Source organism: Talpa occidentalis, unplaced genomic scaffold (genome assembly GCF_014898055.3).
Source record: "Talpa occidentalis isolate TD23 unplaced genomic scaffold, MPIMG_talOcc4v2.1 talOcc4.6, whole genome shotgun sequence".
Taxonomy (NCBI): Eukaryota; Metazoa; Chordata; class Mammalia; order Eulipotyphla; family Talpidae; genus Talpa; species Talpa occidentalis.
Window position 1 is genome coordinate 88802581 of NW_023604972.1, and position 24303 is coordinate 88826883.

Consider the following 24303-nt stretch of genomic DNA (forward strand, 5'->3'; position numbering starts at 1 on the left):
CAGGGATTATATCATTTGATCATCTTGTATGATTCTTGTAAAGTGCTATTGAATTTGATTTGCTGATGTTCCCTTGATTTTTGCATCTGTATTCATTTGGTATATTTACCTATAATTTTCTTGTATCTGGTTTTGACATCATGGTGATGCTGGATTTATAAAATGGTTTGGAAATGTCCCCTCACCTTTTATTTTTTTGGAAGAGTTTGAAAAAGATAGAAATATTCAAAGATGTCTCATATAATCGTATGTATTTCTGTTGTATCAATTGGTTGTAATACTCTTTAACTTACTATTTGTCTATTTAAGTCTTCTCTTGGTGAGGATAGTTAAAAGTTTGTCAGTTTTATCTTTTTAAGAACAACTCTTAGTTTCATTACTCTTTTCTCTTTTTAGTCTCTATTTTATTTCTTTCCTCTCTGATCATTGTTATCTCTCTCCTATTAACTTTGGACTTTGTTCTTTTTTCTAGTTCCTTGAGTTGTAAAGTTAGGTTATTTAATGTTTTTTCCCTTGATGTTCATCTTTATCATATAAACCTCCCTCTTAGAACTGCTTTCACTGCATCCTATAAGTTTTGATATGTTTCCATTTTTGCTTATCTCAAGATACTTATTTTGGTTTCTTTTATCCATTGGTTATTTAGTATATATTGTTTAATATCCATGTGTTCATGAATTTTCCAGTTTTCCTCTTTCTATTGATTTTTCATGCTATGTGGTCAGAGAAGACACTTGATGTAATTTCTGTCTTGTGTTCATTGAGGTTTATTTTGTGGCCTAACATATTATCTGTCCTAGAAAATTTTGTCTCTGCACTTAAGACTGTGTATTCTTCTGCTGTTTGGATGGAATGTTGTGTATATTAGGTCAATTTGCTCTATAGTGATGTTCAAGTCCATTTATTTTCTAACTGATTCTCTGTTAAGAGTTGGGTAATAAAGTATTGGTATTATTTCTCTTTTTAATTATTAGTTATACTTTATATACCTTACGGGCTCTGATGTTGGGATAACTGTTAATATATGTTTTTGATGTATTAAGCTCTATTATATAACAATTTCTTTGTTTCTTCAGACCATTTTTAGCTTAATGTCTGTTTTTGTCTTGTAAGTATAACTATCCCTGCTTTGTTTTGGTTACCATTTGCATGAAGTATCTTTTCCATTCCTTCACTTTCAGTCTGTGTGTTCTTAAAGCTAAAGTGAGGGCCTCCCTGGTGGCGCAGGGATTACAGTCTCAGTGCTGTCAAACTATTGCCAGCGGCAGTAGCATGAGTTCAATCCCCAGCCAGGGAACTAACCCACATGGTACAGCAGATCTCTCCTGTCTCATCCCCTGCTCCCCTCAGCAGTGTATTTCAGTGGATCCAGCTGTTCTTCTCTCCATTCTGTCTCTAGTGAATCCTCTTACCTTCATACTTCTGGCCTTCACCCTAGTTCTTGTATGCATAAATAAAAACAAATCTGTTTAAAATAAGGTAAAATGAGTTTCTTTTAAGCAGCATATTATTGGATCTTATGTTTTTTTATCCATTCAGCTATTCTATACCCTTAATTAAAGAATATAATCCATTTATATTTAAAATAATTATTGATAGATAAGAATGTGCTGTGCTATCATGATGAAAAATTTCTGACTGTTTTTTAGTTTCTATTTTCTTGTGCTGTCTTCTGTCACAATTTGATGATTTTTTTATAGTGGGCTCCTCTATTAATAATTGTTTATCTGCTATAAATATTTTCTTTGTGGTTATCATGCAGGTTGTATAACAAATATTTATAATATTATATTTTAAGTTGATAACAACATCAGTAAAATACAGACATTTGATACTTTTACTACTCCCCCATTGCATTTTAGGTTATTGATGTTATGGCATTTCTTTTTTAAATACTGCCTACTGTTTCGCTGGTCATTTACATGACATTTAATTTACATAACAGTAACATGTTATTCCACCATATCTCAACTTTTTCCAAGTTTACATTCCTAAAGACTTAAATGCAGCTCCTTACCTTGTCTGTCACTGATAAATTGTGAAGTGAATGAACATTGCACTTAATAGCTTCTAACTTATGCAGTCTGTACCAAGTAGTGCAAATTATGATGAGACATTAAACAGTGTGTTCTTATGCTTTGGGCTTTATCAAAGACATTTTTCTAGTAATTAATAATGTTTCCATATTAATCAGTACAGTGTACATTCTATTCCTTTTTCTCCTGTTTTCTTTAATTTATAGTAGAGCTAGAGCACTGCTGCTCATTAGAGTAGGAAACTAATAAAAATTGCCAGGAGCATATTTTATGGAGTTAATGTGGTGACTCTCAACTGACTCTATATTGCAACCACCTGGCAATTGTTTAAAGCTACCCCTGTTCAGGTGACTTTATTCAATGGGAAAGGGAGAAAGAAGGGTGTGTGATATATGAGAGAGAATGACATGAGGAATAGGCACCTTGTTTTTCTCAAGTTTCAGTGAATATAATGTGCAGCCAGCGTTGATAATCACTGTTTTAAGTGATGCAGCATACATGGAGAGTGAGATTAATTATGATACTTAAATCTGTTGTAGAAATCAACAGAGAATTGATGTTTTGATGTTGAAAATGATGTGAAAAAAAGTTAAATATATGGAAAGTATTGCTCCTATAATCTTTTGCTTTGATTAAAAATGAAAAGTTAAACTGAAAAGTAGGGTATAGTTATCACACCTAAATTGAAGAAAGTAGACATTCATCAAGAAAAAAGTTGAAATCTTAGCGGTGAATACAATAGAAAGGAAAGTAAGTTTATACCCAAGAGCAGTTGTTACCTACCCAACAATTGTATTAAGATTTAGTCACACTACTAAGAATGGAAGTAGCAGAATAATACAGCAGCATGGTTCAGTGCGTAGGCTTTCGAATCAGGTGTTTGGTTTCTTTCTCTATTCTTCACCGTATTTATGACTTTAGACACAGTATTCAACTTTTTTTTTCCTAAGTCTGTTCCTTTTCTGCAAAATGAAGAAATAATATGATGTTTTAAATGAGACCTGCATTTAAAGGACTTAGCATAGTAACTGGCACATACAAGCCTCCATAAATGATAACAGAGTTACTGTTATTACTAGGAAGAGACCAGAATTTGACTTTGATTTGGTTTTAAATGCCCAGTCTGCCACATACTGCCTGAGCAAGCTACATAACTTCTCTGAACCTCAGATAAGTGTAAAATGAAGTTAATATCTACCTCATAATGCTATTGTGAATATTAAATGAACTGAAATATAGGAAGTGCCTGGTTGTAGGTTGTACTGAGTTTTGAAATCGTTTTCCTTCTTTATTACCTGCTCACTTTGATTGTAGACTATTTTTTTTTAAGTTTGTAAATTTTAGCATTGGAGTCACATGTCTAGTACACGTCAAGAATATTCCTGAAAAGGTACTCTAAGAATATGTTTATTTAAACATTTTCTTAGTATGTTTAGTAACTCTTTTCCTGTTAATCTTTCACTTCTTAGATGACATTAAGGTGTAATGCCAGAAGATTATAATTTTAACCCCTTGACATATTCTTTCCATGTGGTGCATTAGATCATTCGCTTTAATTAATCAGCGATTTAAAACCTACTGTGTGCCTAGAACCATGTAACATCAGAGGTCCATATGCTATGGTGCCTGCCTTTTCATCTAGTTGGACTCATTTCCTTCACTCATTGTTCGTTTTGCTTTTTACTCTCTTCTTTCTTAAACCATAATCTCTGGTTACTTTATAGGTCTCTTAAAGAACTTTTAAGTTCCACGGGTAGCTATAATTTAACAGGCCTGTTGGCATTTTGATTCATTAACATTAAAAAACTACTTTTTTTTTAAAAGTTAATGATCAGCTATCTTTAAACTTTCCCTTCATACTTGAACTTTAGTTCAATTTCTCATAAAAGTTTTATTAAGTAACTTAAAAAAAAAAAAGAATAGCATGGTCTTTTTAGCCCCTATATCTTGATTGATTTTCTTCCTTGCTCATTATAATGTCTTTTTATAGAACACCTGTATAAGAGACATACACTTTGGATGTCTATAGATCTAATTCATATTCAGCAAATATATTTGGCAAATTACTTAAGCTGTGTTTTGATTTATCTGCTTTCAAATGAAAATACTTCCCACCTACTTACAATTAAGGAATGTTGTGAAGATTACATAGAGAATGTTTTGAACTCATTTATTCAATGCTGTTGAAGTATCACTTATTTTCAAGCTACATAGAATAGCTTTTTGTTCTACTTACATATGAAATAATTTATTCCACAGAACTCTATGATGTATTAATACTGCATTTTACAGGTAATGGATACAGAGAAGATTAGTTATCCAATAAATGACAGAGGCATAACCCAAATCGAACTAATTTTTACAATCAGTAAATATGATTTTTATTTTTAGCCTCACTCTGAAGTTATCAAATACATGTTATTTCTTTATTATACAGATTGTTTTATTTATCATTAATTTCCAGTTTCTATGCAGTGATGTTTTTGTTAGCAAGGCAGTATACAGGGGCTTAGAAACTGGACTCTGGAACCAGATTAGTTCGATTTGGGTCATGTTATTTATTAGGTAACTAAACTTCTCTATGTCCCATTACCTCTGTTGCAGTATTAATATATCATAGAGTTCTGAGGAATAAATTATTTCATATGTAAGTACTTAGGGCATTGCCCGGTACTCAAAAAATATTTGCTATCACTAATGTTAATGACAACAGTAGATGTGTTTCAGTCTTTAATATTTAAATACCAGAATTTTTGATAGTATTTGGGTTCTCTTTGAAACATGACTACTTTTCTCCTAACAAATTCAAGCTCCATTTTAAATGTAGGAAGATGGTTAGGTCTTCCTAAGACAACTGCTGCCCCACCAGTGTTTTCCTACATTGTGGGCTGGTATTTTTTCCTTCATTTTTAATTAAAAAACAGTGTTTATTGTAGGAATGAACATAATACCGAAGAGCAGAAAATAAACATCTCCATTCCCTTTTCTACTTCCTAAAAGGAATAAGCCTTTTCCGTATTTTTATTTTATCATCTCTTTTATCAGTTTTTATACCTCCACCCCCATTCACAAGCTGTCTTTTAGTCTTCAGATAAAATCCAAACTATCTAACATCATCTGCAGGTTCCTCCTAGCCCCTGCCATCCACTCACCTTGACAGTTTGGTAAAACCTGTTGGATCTCAAGTAAAAAGTCACTTCTTTAAGGAATACCTTTCCTGACCCCTAAGTGGGTTAATGTAAGAGGTTCTCCAGAACCTCTTCTACTTTACCTATTCTGTTCTCCACTGAAGCAATGTGCTTTCTGAAGGAGGTGGCCTGATAATTGGTAGGCACTTTTATCATTCAATGGGTAGGACTGAGGGGTGCTGTATACTCACCATTAAGAATTATCTTAAGGGCCTCCCTGGTGGGGCAGCGGTTGAGCGCTGGCTTGCGAGGCTGCCCGCGGCCTCTGCAGCGCCGGTTCAATCCCTAGCTGCTCCCCGGCCACTGGAGGAGGGTCCCACATGGCACGCAGACCTCTCCTGCTGCCCACTGCTCCCCTCAGCAGTGTACGTTGGTCCTTCTGCCTGCTCTGCTCCCCGCTCTGGCTCTGGTGAATTCTCTCACCCTCCCGCGCTTCTGACTGTACCCAGTGCATGTATAAACAAAACAAACAAACAAATAAATAAATAAAACATGCCTCTATAAAAAAAAAAATTCAAAAAAAAAAAAAAAGAATTATCTTAAGACCTGAGTTACTTTTAACTAATTGGTCAGATACACGTGAAAAAAAATATTTATTTACAATTGTCAGTCTAAAGCCTAACTCAATTCTACATATGCACAGGGAATTTTTTTTTAAAGGATTTTAGGTAAATGTTGAATTTTTCAGAAATAAATACTGTATTATTGAAGGAAGATACTACCTTGCTTTCTTTGGTACTCTACCAAGAGTTGTTCACCATTTTGGGAAATCATGTCACTGCTGACAACATTTATTACATTCATAGTGATTCATCATATAGGTGGAAACATCTGACTGCTCAGTAAATGTCTTTTTGAGTGTAATTGAAACTAGAAGGAGTGGGGGAAGCTGGGAACCAAGTGGGGGAAAAGCGCTTCTCTGTTTCCTAGTAGAATGTATTCTCTTTCCTCTCTCTTCGTTTGGTACTTCATATACTTCATTCATAGCATATCTGTCTCTGTCTCTAAAAGAGAGCTTAGTGAGGATATAATGGTATTTTACTTACCTTTGAATCTTTAGTACTCAGTGCAGGGTAGTTGCTCAGTTTAATATACAGTTGACTTGATGACAACAATAGTATTTATTAAACTTTTATTAAATCAGTCTTTGTCAAACAAAAAGGACAAAAAGACACTGTGCCTGCTCTCAAGAAACACATGATCTATTGCTCAGACGGACCTGGAAATAATTATAGTATAATATCACCACTTACAGGATGGAAATAGGTACAAACTATAGATCTGTAATGAAAATTAAAAAAAAAAAAACCACTTAAGTCATGTGGGGAGGTCCTAGAATAATGTCAAAGGAGAGAAATAGTATGCAGTGGCAATCACATTGCCAAAACTCTCTGTAAATATTTGGAAGTTGAGTAGATGAGCGTAGCTCTGAAGAGTAAGAAGGGTTTGTAAAATGATCAAGTTCTACGAGAACATTCCAGACAGGAAATCCCTATTCAAAGACTCAGGTATAAGAGGAACATAAAGTTAGAGGTTGAGTCATAAGAGAGAAAGCTCCCTGGAGGTGATGATGAACCAGATCACGAAGAACCGCTTCCATGAAAAGAAGTTAGATTTTATCTTGTAGGGGATAGGGAAAACCATTGCTGTAACAATTAAAACTACTTTATTTCAATACTATATTATACTGTGCACCAGGCAAGCACCTATAATCTTATTACAGAGTTGGTGTATTTTTGTTTTATACTTAGTGAACTAAGGCTCACAGAGAATAATTAACTTGCCTAGGTTTTCACAGCTACCCTGTGGAAGAACTAGTATTCAGACTGAAGTTGGTTGAGTTCAGGTCCTCATGTATGCTTTTTAAACCATATTTTATAGCCCCTCCAAAAAGAAAGAAACTAGATTTCTTCAACTTATTTCTTAAAGGCTACTTAGCTCTGGTGCCATTTTTTTGTCTAGATAGTTCAGATACTTGTCTTGGCTTATTGAAATGTGAGGAGTGGGCCAGGGGGAAATTCACCACTTAATGTCATAGACCAATCTGCATTTCACCACTAAATGTCATAGACCACTCTGCATTTGTATACTCTTAAAAGACAAAATTTTGAAGTACTGCCTCCCTTTTTTGAAACATTTAGATCAGTGTTCACCATGCAAAAAGAATAGCAAATTATTTTAAGAAAATCCAGTATTAATCTTGACATGCTATTAATTAATATAGACATAGTTTACTGCTTAATGATTTCTACCTCATAATAATTTGGTAGGCTTGGTTGGCTTAAAGTACTTCAGAAATTATCTAAGTAAGCCTGTGATCTCTGTGGCTACCCTTGAATAAAAGTCTTCCTACTTTAATGGTTGTTAAAATATGATAAATTCTGAGGGTTGGAGGGAATGGGTTGACAAGGTCAAAGGTACAAATTTCTACATAAAATAAGTATGTAATGTACGGTGTGACTACAGCTAATAATATTGTATTGCTTATTTAAACTTGCTAAGACAGTAGGCCTTAAAAGTCCTCATCACAAGGAGAAAAAATAGGTATCTGAATGGGAATGGACATTCAGTAGGCTTATTATAGTGATTATTTCCCAATATATACAAATGTCAAATCATACCAGAAACAGATAATCAATTATACCTCAATAAAATTAAATAAACAAATTTTAAAATGTGGTAATTTCTAGAGATAGATATGGTAAGAGTAACATTGGTGAGAATACTTAATGCCAGTAAACTTATGCTTAGGTGGTTAAAATGCTAAATTGTATATTATGTGTGTTTTACCACAATAAAAAAAAAATGGTGTAGAAATTCAAAGTGACCTAAGGGCTCTTGTCAAATAATTACCAATCAAATATTTTTGAGAGCCTTTTTTGTTTGAAATAAAACGTGTAAGGAGTGAGGAAATGGTTTATCTCAGTTCTCTGTATCACATCATCATAAGCTGATCAAATTAAATGTTCTTAATACTAGGCTGTTTGAAGAGAAAGCATTCTACTATGTAAGTGCAGCAATAAAGAAGGAAATGTGGTAATGATATTATTGGCAGTTAGCCTCAGGATAGATTTGATAAAGATACCTTTTTAAACTTCGCTGCTGTTGGCCCTGGCTTTAGTTTGTTGTTTAAAAGGGCAGTTGAAGAGTCAAGTAGGCTATACAAATGTTACCTCCACAGGTGGCACATGCATTGTGTGATGTTAGATCCAAATCATAACAAAGGCTCAGACTTAGATCCCTTCATCCCCACATTCCTTCTTCTCAGTATTAGGAGAAATTAAATTTTCACCCATTAGATTCACAAATATTCAAAGAATGCTGGTGGTGATATGGGGAACATTCATATTGTTGGTGAGTGTTTAGTACCTGTTTTGGGAAAGAAATCTGGTGATAACTGTTAGAAATTTTTAAATATGCATATTTTTGGACCAGTAATCCCTCTGAGTTACTACTACTGCCTAGAGACGTTAATACAATTTTTTTTTTTTTTTTGCTATATTGTTCTCACTGGCAAAAAAGTAGAAGCAACCTAGAAGATAATCAGGAATTGGTTGAACAAACTAAATTCTATACATTCTAAAGGCCAATATTTACATCTAATATCTGTTAGTCTAGAATGATGGCGTATGTGTCCAACTATATGTGTCTGAGAACATAAGAAGAGAATTCACATCAAACTGTTAAAACTGATTCAGGAGTTAAGCTTGGTGGTACGATTAAATTTCCCTGAACAGCAATGTTGTTTGATTTGTCATAATACAGTTTTTGTAACGTAAGAAGTTTCTGACGTGAAAACAGGAACAGGGAAGAGATTTATAATGATAGAAAGTGTAGTAGCAAATACTTTGGAGTGGGTTGATGACTCAGAATGGGTACAGACAAACCTTGATCCTGGTAATGATCTTGATATAGATGTGTTCATCACACAGGTGTGTTCACTTTGTAAAAATACATCTTTTTGTATGCTTATGATTTGTACAAGTTTATGTATATATTATATTAATTAAGAGTTTATAAAATTATGTCACAGCAATACAAAGGAATACTATTATATTTTTAAAAATGCTTTCAGTAACTGTTTAATGATATATCAAGATGGGCAAGAAAGCAGGACCAATCCCTTTATTATGAAATATGTTTGTATAAACAACACAGTCGAAAGCTGGGACAAAAACAGTACAATACTATTAGTAGATATTGTGTCCATATTGTGTCCAGATGATCACTTATTTTGTTTTTGGGTTTCTGCTTTAAGTAAGAAGAATTTTTTGGGTTTGTTGGTTTAGGAAGTTCCTTAGAAGGTGTTGAACACAGCGAGATTATGGAATACTGAGCAGAAAATTAGGGTGAAGAAAGAGGAAATGGTTAAAAAAAATAGAAAGGAAAAGCAATGCTAAATAGAGGTGCTGTAAGGTCAGGTAATTTTTTTTAACCCCTTCCAGGAGGGGACTCCTAGTACTGAGGCACTAATTTCAGCTGTCAAACCTTTTTGTAGCAGTAATCATAGGAAAAATTTCTCTCCTTTAAGCAAATTCAGTTTGATTTTTACACATAATTCATACTCAGTAATTCAGTTTTGTTCAAGCATTTAGGTTTTTTTTAATTATCATTTTTTTATTTTAAAGATTTATTTATTTATTTATTTATTTATACAAGCACTGGGTACAGTCAAAAGCGGGGGAGGGTGAGAGAATTCAGCAGAGCCAGAGCGGAGAGCAGAACAGGTAAAGGACCATTTAGTTTCGATGAAACCACGCCATTGATAGTTTTGATTGTAGCAGATGCAACTGGTAGTAGTTTAAGAAACCTATATTATATTCTCCAGCTTCACTAATTGTGGTCATTTACTCAAGTGTTTTTGCAGCTATAGTTATCACGTGGGGGCAAATAATACTTTCCCAGGTTCTAGCTATAATCAAATGAGAAAATATATTGAAGCCACTTTAAAAGAATTAAACACAATCTAATTGTAAATTACATCATTTTTCTTTTTTTTTTTTTTCCTTCCAGCTCAGTCTTTAGTTGTGGGAAGTTTTTATTTCAGATGAAATTTATTTCCCTTAAGAATTCCAAAGTTGAAGTTCGTGGAAAAAATGCATTTTTTTCAGTTTCTGCAAGTGTTGCATTACGTGTTTTTCTTGTATGAATTGTGATTGCAGTGCATATTTAATATTTTTACACTACATATTAGTATTTAGTACTTTATATATCCAATTGAAATGCAAACATTGTAATTCAAAGTACTGTAAAACTGTCACTAGAATTATCGGGTTTTTCCCTCCTGTTTCAGTCATTCTTCATTACTCACCATGTTAACTTAAAATAAGCAAAATCAGGTCTCTTCAGGTGTCTCATAGGAGTTTTGATAAAGACGAGTTTAGAAAAGCGCTCCTGAGTTACACCGTGAACGGCTTTTGAGTGAGTGTGTAGAAACTGCGTGGCACTAGGACCCAGGGGGCTCCCGGGAGCGGATCTAGGGGCCAGATTGCAAATTCGCGGTGACTCAGTCTGGTCGGCTCCTTGCGCTCGGCGGCCGCGGCGGCAGCAGCAGACGTTGGCGGCCGAGCTGGTGGGATCTGTTCCCCCGGGTTTCGCCGTCCGAGACTGCTTTCGGGGCACACCAGGCAGGTCGAGGCGTCTGGGGGGGCGCAGGGGGTGTCCGGGCGGACGGAGGGGTTTGCTGGCGCGGGAAGCCCTCGGGCCTGTGCACGGGAGTAACATTAGCTTCGTCTCTTCCTGTGTCTGGCTTTATTTGCAGCAAACCAAGATGGAGTATGAGTGGAAACCTGACGAGCAAGGGCTTCAGCAAATCCTGCAGCTGCTGAAGGAGTCCCAGTCCCCAGACACCACCATCCAGAGGACCGTGCAACAAGTATCCTTTCCGAGGCCTCGCCGCCGCCCGCGCAGCTCGGCCCGCGCGGGGCCCGCTCCCGGCGGCCGGGTGGCTCCCGCGCCCCTCCCCCCGCCCGCCCGCGCCCCGGATCCCTCCCCCCGGATCCCTCCCCCGCCCTCCCGGAGAGTCCCCCCGCCGCCGCCCCGGCCGGGCGCCTCGCGCACGCGGCCCTGAGCCCGGGCCCGCGCGCCGCCGCCGGGGGCTTCCGGCGGGTGGGACCCGGGAGCGCCGCCGGGCGCCCGCGATCGCGACATGTGCGCGGGTCGCGCCGCCACGTCCCCCCCGGCCGCCCGCCGCCGACCTGCCGGGGGGTGGAGAGCGGCGCGGCGCCCCGGCCCACACAATGCGCCCCGCGCGCAGGGCGGCGGGCGCCGCGGCGGCCTGGGGGAGGGCGCTGTGAGCGCGGCGGGGCTCGGCGGCCGGCCGGCCGGGAACGGGGTGGAGTCGGCGCGGGCTTTGAACCGCCACCGCGCGGGGCCTGCGGTTTCTGCGAGCCCCTGCCCTGGAAAGGGAAGGGGCTTAGAATTGGAGGGGCTCTGGCGAGCCCTCGCTCCGGGCTGCTGGTGCTAGCACCTGTTGCAAGCTTCCTGGTTTCCAAGGGGGGCATTTTGAAAATGTATTTGGCTGGAAGCTGCTCATACCAATCCTCTCGAGTTTGCTGGTGTAGCGGTCCTGTTGCCACGCTATTAAAGAAGGAAGAGTGAACAGAAGTAAAACCTGTGTTGGGTATGCTTTCTGTAGTGCCCTAAACCGGGCAGATGGAGAGCTCTTAGTGGATCCAGTGAAGGAGGCACGTTCGCCCACCATAAATAAACCTCTCTGCCTGTTATTTTAAGCCCTCAGAAGTCAAGTTCTTAGGAAGATTTAAGTGCTGTTTTGCATAAAAAGCTTCTTGATTTTTTATTGTTAACAAGCGTCAAAATTGCTTGTAATGGAATTTGCTAAGTAAGCTCTTTTGGTATTTGGACTGAGAATTTAAGACATAAAGGTGACATATATATAATTACATGAGAAGCTCTGGTAAATAAGTTTCCAAGAAGTACTGCATTGCTGTAACTTAAAACGTTCAATAAGTGAAAAAGGACTTGTCTTCTTCATTGGTATGATACTGTTGATTTAAAAAGACGGGAAATAATGATTTAGTTCTGCTTGGATTTCTTTTAAAGCAATTCCCTTTGAATATTACTAGTACAGAGGAAAGGAAAGTAGGTTGAGGGTGGGATGTATGGGAGCTTGTATCTGAAGTCCTATTAGAGGTGTGTCTTAATTTGTATTGTCATAACTCCAGGAATGTTAAGTTCATTTTTAGTGAATTGCGAGTATTATAAGAAAATTGTTCCTTAAATTAACGAGGCCCAAAATTGCTTTGTAATTTTTTTTCTATAGCACTGTATATTGTACTTTCCTGTTAAGTACATATTTATTAAATAACTTGTATTTACCTGGTATTGTGCTTGGGCAGATTGTCACATTTACAGTTTTTCTCTGTGTGTGCCTTGCAAAGAAAAACAAATTAAATTTCAGTACACAGAGGCAAACCTTATTTCAAAATGCACACTGCTTTATATTTTCTAAGTGCCTGATGACTGTTCTTTTGTGTCTCCCTAGGAAAGAATGTATTTAATTATTGCTTTTGTATAGGCATGGACGCCTTTTTAAAAGACCGTTATAATAGTATGGATAGATCAAGTTGTGAAAAAGTAAACCCTGTCAGGAAATATTTATGAGACATATTAGCAAATCAACTTGCTGTTAATCATGGCCGTTCACTAATTTGAGAAATCTCTGTCTTTTGATTGAAGAAATTCTTCTAGAGAATATGTTTTGCCTAGTTTGTATTCTAACCACTAGGTATTGAGGGTATTCACATATGTATCAGTAATAGTTAATATAATACCTAGACTTTGTATCATGGATTTAATTTAAAAAATTAGATCTGTTGAGTAAAAGTATTCGAATAGTTCTGTGTAATGAAATCCGGTTAGGAGGCCTGTTAATAAAAACTTTTAGCAGTTAAGGGGGCATAAAGGAAGATATAGTAAAGCATTCTGTCACTGTTGCCTGCTAACCGCAGTGAAATGCCTGCCAGTTTGTCGCTGGGAATGTTAGCTCTTGAGAGGAAAAACAGTTGTAGAGTATTACAGTGCAGTAATTTTATAATACTGTAATGTTTTATACAGACTTATGCATAAATGACATTTTATCTTAATTTTTTCACTTTAAAGAACAAATGAGTCTAATAAAAATAGTTTTTTACATTATAAAGCTATTTTATAAAATTCTCTAAAAGGCTTGTTTCATTTTTGTCATTTTATACTCAAATATCTTTCTGGTTAGGATGTTTTAAAGCTCAAGAAAATTGTGTTTTGAAAAAAATAGTTTGCTGTGTTTAGTATGCTGAAGGTGGAACTTGCTTATGTACTGCATAGAGTATAAAATAATGAAATTTAATATTTCAGCCATAAGGTACCCAGGAGGTTTGACACAATCATTAGTGTGTTCTTGTAATAGTGTATTGATGATTTTAATAAGATGGCTTTTAAAACTTACTAAAAAAAATGCAAGGCTAAAAGTATTACAAACCCTTTGATTTTTTTATTTTAGATTAAAAATCAGTTTCTTAGATTACTCTGAGAAGCTTCCTTAACTACTGTTTGTTCTAGAAACTGGAACAACTCAATCAATACCCAGATTTTAACAACTACCTGATTTTTGTTCTTACAAAATTAAAATCTGAAGGTAAGACGTATTTGTCAATAACTTTTAAAGTGTTTTTAAGACCTGTTAAAATGTAGTCGGAATTACTTGGCTCAAAGGATTTTATTTTGTTGTTATCACTGTTTCACATATGGGGAGGAAGCAGAGAAACTTCAGAGTTAGTACCACTCATAAGTAGATAGGTACTTAATAAGCATCAGTTGATCCGGTACTTTTTCTAATACCCTCATTTATGAATGAAGAGTGTTGCAATGTTTACTTTGGTGTTTTCCTTCAATCCTTGTCATAAAAGTTGATTTCTTTCATAATACTCAGCCTAAATGCACTATTTAATGATTACCTGAATATGTGTTCATCATAGAAAACAATTAAAAGTTCACCAATATAAGTTATAACCAAAATGAACAGTTCTTTATGATAATCCCATCATCCAGAGACCAGTTGAGACTCTTGATTAGTTAATTCTACACTCTCGTAGGGCTCTATATTTTGAAGTTTCATGAAAAATGGGATCATTCTGTTTATAGACTTTGTAACGCGTTTTTAGAGCTTCTGTCTAATACTGTATATGAAACTTTTTCATTAACAGTTGTTCAATACATTTTAAAATTAAATTACTGCAATGACATTTTAAAACCTGAAAACTAGTCTGATTTTTAAATGTCGTTTTCCTTTAGTTGTTTCTGGTGCCTATTTTGTGTCTCACTAGACTTGGGCAGTAAAATAAAAAAGAATCTTTAATCGCTACCCTTATGGTGCTTATATAGTACTAAGTGGGGTTCTTCGTGGAGCTGAGTATTGAGTGTTCGCCTCCTAAAGCATCAGACATGCAAAAAAGCATTGAAATATTTATTGAGCAACTGACTGGCCTTTCAGTGAAAGCATTATACCCTTTTCAGTGGTTGGTATTTCAGAAGCTGTAGTGCAATCAGTAAAAAAACACTGCACTTGGAGTTGGGAAATGTCTTAGTCACTGACATTCATTTCAACTCTTGCTTCTTTCAGCTGTAAATTTCCTGTATTAGACAACCAGGTCATCAGTAAGGTTTCAACTCCAGGCTCTAACAGGTTAATGTGTAGTGAAATCTCATTCATCCTGTGTTTATTCAGATTTTGATAATCCTTATACAGTGTAGTGATTTATTTTTAATTACTTCCAAATAATTTTCTGGTTAATCTTAGGAATTTAATTTGTGATTGAGGGGGTGTAATACACCTAAATACAGGTTTTTAAGAAACTAGAAATTCCTTCAGCATATCTTTAAGTTCAGCAATTAATATTGCTAATTTAATAAATATACATTGTTTCTTAACACAGAAATTTTTATTTTCCCTATATGGCAATTTGTGGTAATGTCAGTATTGTGTGCTTTTCAGAGAACCAAATACATTTTTCTTAATCTATAATTGTTTCACTTGACATTTTTTTAATTTCTTTACATCAAATAATCTGATTTCTTTTCAGGTCCTCATCCTAAGTTCCAAATACTAAGATAGTTAAAATATTATACTCTCTTAAAGCTTTGTTGGGATATAAAGACTCTTCAAAAGTATTTTTAAAAACAAATTTGAAAGTCAAATGAGCAAAAGAGGATGTAAATGTCTCCAGAGAGACCTATTGATGATGAAACCTTAAAATGTTGGAAAGAATTTTAATAAGGCTTTCTTGACAGTAAAATTCTGTTCTTTGTTCACAGCCATAAGGGAGATAGTAGAAACATTTCATTTGTGTAGCAATTGATACTTTACTCATTTGGTACACACGTTTGCTATGTCTACCTTCTTATTTTGGAAAAATAGCGTTGTGGCCATTCATTTTAGAGAATGGACAAAAGTAAAATCTGGAAATGAAATTATTTAATAATCTTTCCACCATACCATTTATGAATTGTTTATAGTGTAAAATTTTAAATCTGGAAGAGATCTTATCAGCTTGTTCAGTTCCCTCACTTTACAGATGAACAAATTGAAGCCCAGTGAAGTAGTCTTCCTTTTTTTTTTTTTAAAAGAGCAGATGGTTAATTGGTGACTTTTTTTTTTTAAAGTGGATTTTGGATGGAGTATTTTTTCTTTTAATTATTTTGATGTTAAGTGCTTTTTAAATCATTTCACCTTTTGTTAGGATACATGAGAATATATATATCATCTTGTAACCTTATGTAAAAAATGATATAGTATATGTTTCTTATGAACAAATACTCAGGTCACTGAAATAAAACTACATGGCCATGAATTAAGAGCTAACTTAAGTCAAAAAAAAAGTTCATTGATTCAGGAAGTTAAGTATATCACTATTCTGTGTCACATCCAAGAGAAATTACAAGTGTATTTATTTTGTTTCATTTCAGTAGGTTTATAACTGAAACTGGGAAGGAGTTTTAGTTTGGTGACATAAAAGCTCTTGGGCTGTGTTGTGCAAAGCAATTTCGCTATTCTTTGCTTTTCCATGCGCTTTACCTTTGAAGATGTCAACTTAGTAGAACAAGCTTGGGTATTTTGTCGTTTTTTTTTTTTTTTTTAATAAGGTATATAGAACAGTAGTGTTATAGAAACATTCTGTTCACCACACCAGCTCTTCATGTCTTCTAGGTCTTTGAGGGTGTGGTCCTTGGAGACAGAATCTTCAGGGTGATATTTTGCAGTCAGATGCTCTGCCTCTGAGCAGAGTGATATTTTGTCCTTGCCACTTAATAGTTTTATGTGATTTTGGCAAAGGCCTCAGTTTCTTAACTTGCGTAGTGAGGATGGTAATTCTTGTCTCATGAAATGGTGAGGATTAAATGCAAACTACTGGGAAATATGTAGTAGTGTTTATTAAAAAGCATTGAGAAGATGTTAACTATTGCTAATAGTGGTGGTAACAACTGGCAAAGCATTAGTTCTAGTATTAAAGAACCTCTTGAAAATTTAATACCGTCTGTGGCTAAAACATAAAGTAAATTTTGGTTTTAAAGTACTTCTGCAAATGTTTAAGTTGCTTCCCCCCCACACACCTTTTTTTTTTAGCTCAGAGGCTAGTGAAAAACAAATGAACAGCAATTATTTGTATATAAAGGTGATCCCATATATTCTCTGCTTAATTTTTAATGGGATATTTTTAGTGACTAATGCTTTCAGATCTGTAATTTGATGTTTTTATCAGATTCCAATAAAGCTTGAGTACCATGACTATATATAAACCAAATTAACTCTTAAAGTAAGTCAGTGGTTCTCAACCAGGTGCATTTTTTTCCCTCCAAGCGACATTTGACATATGAAAACATTTTTGACTATCACAAATTGGAGATGATACATCCATAGCCAGTAATATTGCTAACCATCTACCACTGAAAGAGGATAACACCTCAACAGTGAATTCTGACCCAAATGTCAATAATGCCAAGGTTGAGAAACCCTGAACTGTAAAATCATAGAGCTAATCTTTTGAAAATCGTTTATATTTCTTTTTCCTGGTTTTAGCAAAATTATTGGTTGCAGTCAATTTTGAATATAAATATTTTAAAGTTTTTGTTTTTGGTACATTTTGAAATTAAGAGTACTTTTAAGACTCAGCATTCTTTATTACAGATGAACCCACAAGATCGTTGAGTGGTCTCATTTTGAAGAATAATGTGAAAGCTCATTTTCAGAACTTCCCAAATGGTGTAACAGACTTTATTAAGAGTGAATGTTTAAATAATATTGGTGACTCCTCTCCTCTAATTAGAGCCACTGTAGGTAAGTTATATTGTAACAATTTTGGTTATCCTAATAATAACTAGGTTTTTAGATAGGACAGGCCATTTCTGTAGGAATTTGTGTTTCGTTTCCAACTTGTGATGAGAAATTTTTCATTGCCAATTAAATTTTTATGAAATAATGTTAACAGTTACAGCCAAGTTCTCTTAACCCAGTGAGGCTAGGGTCACTGGTAATTACGTAATCAGAGTTGGTTAAAATAAGACATTAATAAGTGGTAATAATTTGGTATTAATCTGTCTTTTCTCTGAGTTCCTTATCTGTCATCTTTGTGTGATACTTGGGACATAAGTTTCCATTTCACTTTGCTTTAATGGAAAGAAACTTTTATAAAACAACGTCAGTATAAGGCTTTAGACTTTTTATATTTTCCTACTTGTTTTTTTAATAGTAACATTGAATTAAAATGCTCAGTTAGAAGTGGTGTAAGTAGACTTGGCAGCACCCCTGTGGTAATCAAGCATTTCAGTGGATAGAAACAGAAATAGGTCTACTCTAGAGTAGCCTACTAGTGGGCAGAGTTCAGTGTGTCATGGAGCTTAAACTAAATTTTACAGAGACCTGGAAAACTGTTAATCTGGCAAGTTGACTAAGTGCAAGTCAGTTAAGAACTTCCATGAGCCAAATACTTTCATTAGAAATTTTTTTGTATATTTTGTCTCATGGTGGGTCTGAAGAGTATGTGGTTCATCTCTTAAAGAGCAGAGGTTCTGTGACTTTACTCCAAATATTTGTTTTAAAAACTGCTGTATCGACTGATTTTAAGTGGGATGAGTAGAAGGTGTTTCTAATTTGACAAACGGGACTCCAGATTATTCCGATGGATCCTCCTGTATCCAACTAGTGTTCTGCCAACCCTTGAAACTGATGAATGTATGCTAATCTTAAAAAAAAAAAAATTAACAATACCCATTGGAAATTGTTAAGTACATTTTAATGGCTAATCTGTTAGTTGAATGTAGAATTGTTTCTTTCATTAAATAATAGATATTTTACAATTTCACTGACCATCGTTTTTTGTGTTTATTCACCTGAGCTAAAGTTTCTATAGAATTAATTCATATTAGTGCCATGCTGGGTGTTGTGGAACATTTAAAATTTTAATAGTGCCAAGCACCTATTCATGCCCATATTCTATATACTAGAAATTATTATCACTTTATCTTTTGCAGCTATACAAACTAGGGTATTAGAAAATTTGGGAGAAGTGAATGATATAGGTCAGATAAATTTGCATTTATCTGTCTGTCACAGTACCAAGTTGTGGCTTGTGTTTAATTTTTATTGCTTTTTTTTAAGACATGCTTGATTTCTTTTAGGTAAATTCAGAGATTCCTCTTTCCCGCAGTTCTTACATATTTTATCTTTAGGATAGTTGGCAAAAAGAAATAGATAATCAAGTCTTTCTGCCTTTTGATCTTACTAGAAGACTATTTTATTTTTGAGTTATATCTTAAAGACACTCTCAGTGCTTTGACCCTCACCATATACTTAATTTTTCAGTGGAGAAAGTAATTATTTGACAGCAACTTTACATTTTTCTACATCTTTGTCTTTGGGAGCAACTGTTTCAGAACTAAAGGTGAAAAACTCAAAATTATCACCCAATGAAATTTGGTCCTCAGTTACTGTCACTGAGTGTTACTATATGTGAGGCATTTCGAGTGTATATCTCAGTAAATTCACAAAATTACAAAGAAATCCCTTTTTCTTTTTTCATTTTGACAGACTAGTAGCTTGAAACTTAAGAATACATAGAATTTGCCCATAGTCAGTTTATGATACTAAAAGATCCATAATCTTCAAACATATGACATATTACTAATTATTGTTAAGTTTTCTAAAGGCAAATAAAATTGTTAACATGTAACTCTTGTGTTATTTCAGTAATTTTTTATCACACATAAACTGCACAGTGCTATTGAAATACCAGTCCGTGATCTGATCAGTCAGCGTGTACCCCCAGTCAGAGTGTACCCCCATTTAGCCTCCAGATCACTTCCAGGATCCTTGATCTAGTAGTGGCAAATATTACAGGAGTGTATAGCTTGTTTACACCAGATTGTTGCAGGTAGAGTGACTATATGATTCTTCTCACCTGATGGCTCATCTATTTTATTGCTCCTTACTGTGGTCCTACTAGGCTGTGATCCTAGGTTTAGTCAAAGAGCTTTCTTATGTTTTGGAGGTATTTTTATTTGAAACTAATAAACTATACCCATCACCCAGTTATAAGTGCTGCTTACATCTTGGCATACTTTCCACTCTTTGTATTTAGTTTCTGTAGAATAGGACTGATTTTAATTAGTAAACCTATCCTTAGTGTTCTTTTTTTTTAATAATAATTTTTTTTTTTTTTTTTTTAATTTATTTGTACAAGCACTGGGTACAGTCAGAAGTGCGGGAGGGTGAGAGAATTCACCAGAGCCAGAGCTGGGAGCAGAGCAGGCAGAAGGACCGAAGTACACTGCTGAGGGGAGCAGCGGGCGGCAGGAGAGGTCTGCGCGCCACGTGGGACCCTCCTCCGGTGGCCTGGGAGCAGCCGGGGATCGAACCGGCGCTGCAGAGGCTGCGGGCAGCTTCGCAACCCAGCGCTCAACCGCTGCGCCACCAGGGGAGGCCCCCTTAGTGTTCTTGAAGAATAGCAAGTTCTAGTCTTTTGTACAGACGTGTTAAAAATAAAGGGTGAAGTAAAGGGGAAAAAAGAGGATGAAGTATAGGAAAACAAGATTAGAAACAGATTTCATTTGTGCCGTGGCCTTTGCACAGGTGTGGGAATATGGGAGTGCTTGATTGTTCTTTATATGGTTTGGATGTCTTGGGTTGATTTGGGACATTTAGTGTGTGTATCCATACAGTTGTGTGCTGTGCACAGTTATTCACATGCCAATATCTAACATACAGGCAGATTTCCTAATGGTGAATGTTTTCTCTCAAGGTATTTTGATTACAACCATAGCCTCTAAGGGAGAATTGCAGAATTGGCCAGATCTCTTACCAAAACTCTGTAGCCTGTTGGATTCTGAAGATTACAATACTTGCGAGGTAAGGGGATTTGATTCAGATATAACTTTGTCATATTATGTGTTAGAAACTTTTGGAAAAAATACTCAAACTTAGAAGCCTAAAGTTACCTTTTTGTTTTACATTTTGTGATCATTTATCTTTGTTTTCTATAAAGTCTCTACTATGTTCCCTGTAAGGAATTGTGTTTTGTTTTATTTTAAAATTATTCTTGGCTGTGTTGTATGTGAATAAACTAAGCTGTTGTCAAGCTTAATCACTTAATGTGGCGTTTTTTGAAAGCAGACTTAACTCTCTAAATTCCCAGATCATGAGTGTTTTTTCAGCTTCTCTAAATTGTTTTTGTGCTTTTTACTGTGTGACATGCCTAGTCTAGTTTTAATCAGACATTAACTGTGATCTCTTTCTGTTGATAAATCAGTAGCATCCTTTCCATTTAGGGGAGTGAGAGGGGGTCTGGTTGAATTTTTTTCTCTATACTTTCTCACTATTACCTCTTTCATTAGCAGGCTTTCAGTTTGGGTAGAAATTATCTTTTGTGGAAACGATTTTAGGTGTTTTACCTCTAAATCAGTGACGTTTCTCTCTCAAAAAAGGATAAGTCTTGGTGACAGGACAGGTACAGGAATAACCTTAACAAAAAGGAATCAGATGGTCTTATAACTTGACATTTTGTTGCCAGATATGACTTGGGAAATGGGTATACTAGGAAGGAGGAGAGTAAGCAAAGAAATGTTCAAAGTCACTCTTCTTCCTCCCTAAAAGAAAAAAAATCTTGAGTTCTCATACATTTTCCAGTAATGCCTTGTAAGAAATAGGCTGATGAGATGACAGAAAACTGAAATCATCCCTGCCAACCAGAATACTCTCTAAGCCATCTAATGTTAAAATTAATATGTATACCCTTGTATTTAAATCGAGGTTTTAGATGTGTCAGTGGTATAATTACTTTTGTCTTAAAATTTAATGTCTTAAAATTTAATCGTTTACAGATTTTATGCAGCAGCATTTATTTGTGTGTGTGGGGGGGTGGCTAGGAACATTAGTCCATACAAATTAATTAGTATTCCTCAATTTGCTTTTAAAATGGCTTCACTTGCAATGGCTTCTAATAATGTGTGTCTTTACAGGGAGCATTTGGCGCCCTTCAGAAGATTTGTGAAGATTCTGCTGAGATTTTAGATAGTGAGGTTTTAGATCGTCCTCTCAACATCATGATTCCCAAGTTTTTACAGTTCTTCAAGCACAGTAGTCCAAAAATAAGGTATTTATAAGGCCACTATTAATTTATAAACTGAGAAGCCTGTTCACACCCTTATATTAACATTACCTAATATTTCTGTGATTAACAAAAGATATTGGAGGTTCCATAAAAGTGAGCTTTGATAATGGAAATTTATTCCTTTAGTAACAAAAACCATGTGAAATTTTATTTATTTTTATTTTTTTTTTTTTAAGATTTATTTATACAAGAACTGGGGTACCGGCCAGATGTGTGGGAGGGTGAGATGATTCACCAGAGACAGAACAGGGAACAGAATAGGCAGACTGATGAAGTACATTGCTGAGGGGAGCAGCGGGCGCAGCAGGAGCGGTTGGCGCGCCATGTGGGACCCTCACCGGGGGCTGGTGATCGAACCGGTGCTGCAGAGGCTACGGGCAGCTTCTCAGCCCAGCGCTCAACCGCTGTGCCACCAGGCGAGGCCCAGTTCAGTACTTTTAATTTAAAGGTTTGCCTCTAATTAATAAAAGACATTTTAAGCATGAAGGTGAAAGGATTTTTCCTGTACACTCTGAAGTCACATTTACTGGTCCTGAAATTCCCCTGGTCATCTTCATTGTTCTCTCCTGTATTCCTAATTCCTAGAACAATGCTTAACTCGAATTCTTAACGTACAGTTACATTATTTAAATATGTAATATATAAAATACGGACATAATATAGTTAATTTTAATTTATATTATGTGTAAATTGGAATATACGTTAGCCTTTGATTATTTCCAGTTATTCTGTTAAGCTGTAATTATCATATTGTGTCGATTACATTGTTGAAGTATGTAAGACTGTAACTGCACCAAAACTTCCTTGGGCTTCTGTATTCTTCCTCCCACCCTCCCCATTATAATTTCTTTTCTGCTTTTTGTGTAGAAGCACTCCTTTTCTGTTTGTCAGTGCTTTGATTTTCGCTGCTTTCAGTTGTCCATGCTTTTCTATAGAATAATCAAACATAATTATTTAAAGCAGAAATTATGCAGCTGCTATTGCTCAGGGATACCAAGCGATGAGCTTTTACTGTCTGGGCTATATCTATTTTCAGATGCCCACTGGGATTTATTTTTAAGGTCTAAGCTGTATTCCAAAGTACTGTGCTTTTAACAATTTGACAAGTGTAATCAGAAATGTAGCTCTCTTTTTTAAATTCATGTAATTTTAGTTACTTTTCCTTCTTAGTGGTACTTAATATATAGTATTGTACTCAGAGTAGAAACTTAAGAGGCCACCCTACTTGTGGTAGTTTCATGTACATAAATAAATAGATTTCCAAAATTAATTAATATTCTAGTAGAGTTCTAGAACTATGTAGAAGAGTTCATGTTCCCTAGGAACTCTCTCCCCTGTAATCTTTCAACTAAGGTGATCAAAAAAACTATGGTGGTTTGCTTAGTATCCTTTCCTTCTAAGAAATTCACTTTTTTGTAACCATGGCTCACCAAATAAATGAAGCAGAAAGATCAAAAAAAGGTATTCCTGGTAATTGGTTCATCACTAGTGAATGTAAAATAACAATAAAAATTACTTTGTAATTTCAATGCATTTTTGTAGATTATCGTTTGTTTAAAACTTAAGTAGGTAGGGTTTAGCAATACATAAAAAAATTCTGTTTACTGCTCACCTTGAGATTTATGTACTGTTAAAATTTTTCTGCATTATACTGTGTATTTGGGTAGATGTCTACTATGTGTTTTAGCTATGCACTAAACATCTCTTCAATCTTTCTGGTATCCTACATTATTATTTTGTACCTATTAAAATTTTACTGGTATTAAGTATTCCTTCAGGTGTTTTTCCCTCTGGACTGCCCAAACTGTTAGACTTTGAGAATATAGAATGAGGCAAAGGAATGCAGTTTTATCAATCACATAGCTTAGCTAAGAAAAATTTTTTTTTTAAAGATTTATTTATTTGTGCATGCACGAACTGGGCTACAGGCCAGAGGTGTGGGTGGGTGAGAGGATTCATCACCTGAGATAGAGGGGGGAACAGAACAGGCAGATGGACTGAAATATACTGCTGATAGGAGTAGCGGGCTGCTGTGCCATGGAGGTCAGCTCCTTGGCTGGGGATCAAACTTGTGCTGCAGTGGCTGTGAATAGCTTCATAGGATGCGTCTTAACCCCTTGCCACCAGGGAGGCCCCAGCTAAGAAATTTAAAAATTAGAACCACTTCATTTATTTCATCAGACCTTAGACTGAAAATGGGGTTTTGATTCTTAGCTCAGTGCATGTTCTTATCATGGTCCACTTCTGTTTAGTCTTCAGTTTGTTATTTTAAATAAAAAGTACTCATCCACCAGCCATCACAAAAGTTAAGGCCTTGACAATGACCTGCATCTTAATCCCAAGTTGATCCTTCCCTTGCATTCTTTTAAAAATATTTTTTTTCCATTTGGGTAACAATTTTTCCTAGCATTTTTTTTTTTA

The 24303-nt window shown here is 35.7% G+C and overlaps 1 protein-coding gene across 2 annotated transcripts in view; it reads left to right on the plus strand.

Moving 5' to 3' along the window:
* The window catches only part of TNPO1 (transportin 1), a 92814-nt gene that overhangs the window by 26536 nt on the left and 41975 nt on the right, over positions 1–24303 (plus strand). The window contains exons 1-6 of one of the 2 annotated variants that reach the window (XM_037529942.2): positions 10728–10851; positions 10986–11099; positions 13784–13859; positions 17406–17555; positions 20515–20621; positions 21731–21864. In XM_037529942.2, coding sequence (XP_037385839.1) covers positions 10995–11099; positions 13784–13859; positions 17406–17555; positions 20515–20621; positions 21731–21864 — 572 coding nt within the window. In that variant the 5' untranslated portion in view covers positions 10728–10851; positions 10986–10994. Of the gene's footprint in view, positions 1–10727; positions 10852–10985; positions 11100–13783; positions 13860–17405; positions 17556–20514; positions 20622–21730; positions 21865–24303 lie in introns of those variants that run through there. The other variant, XM_037529941.2, reaches the window with a different exon arrangement.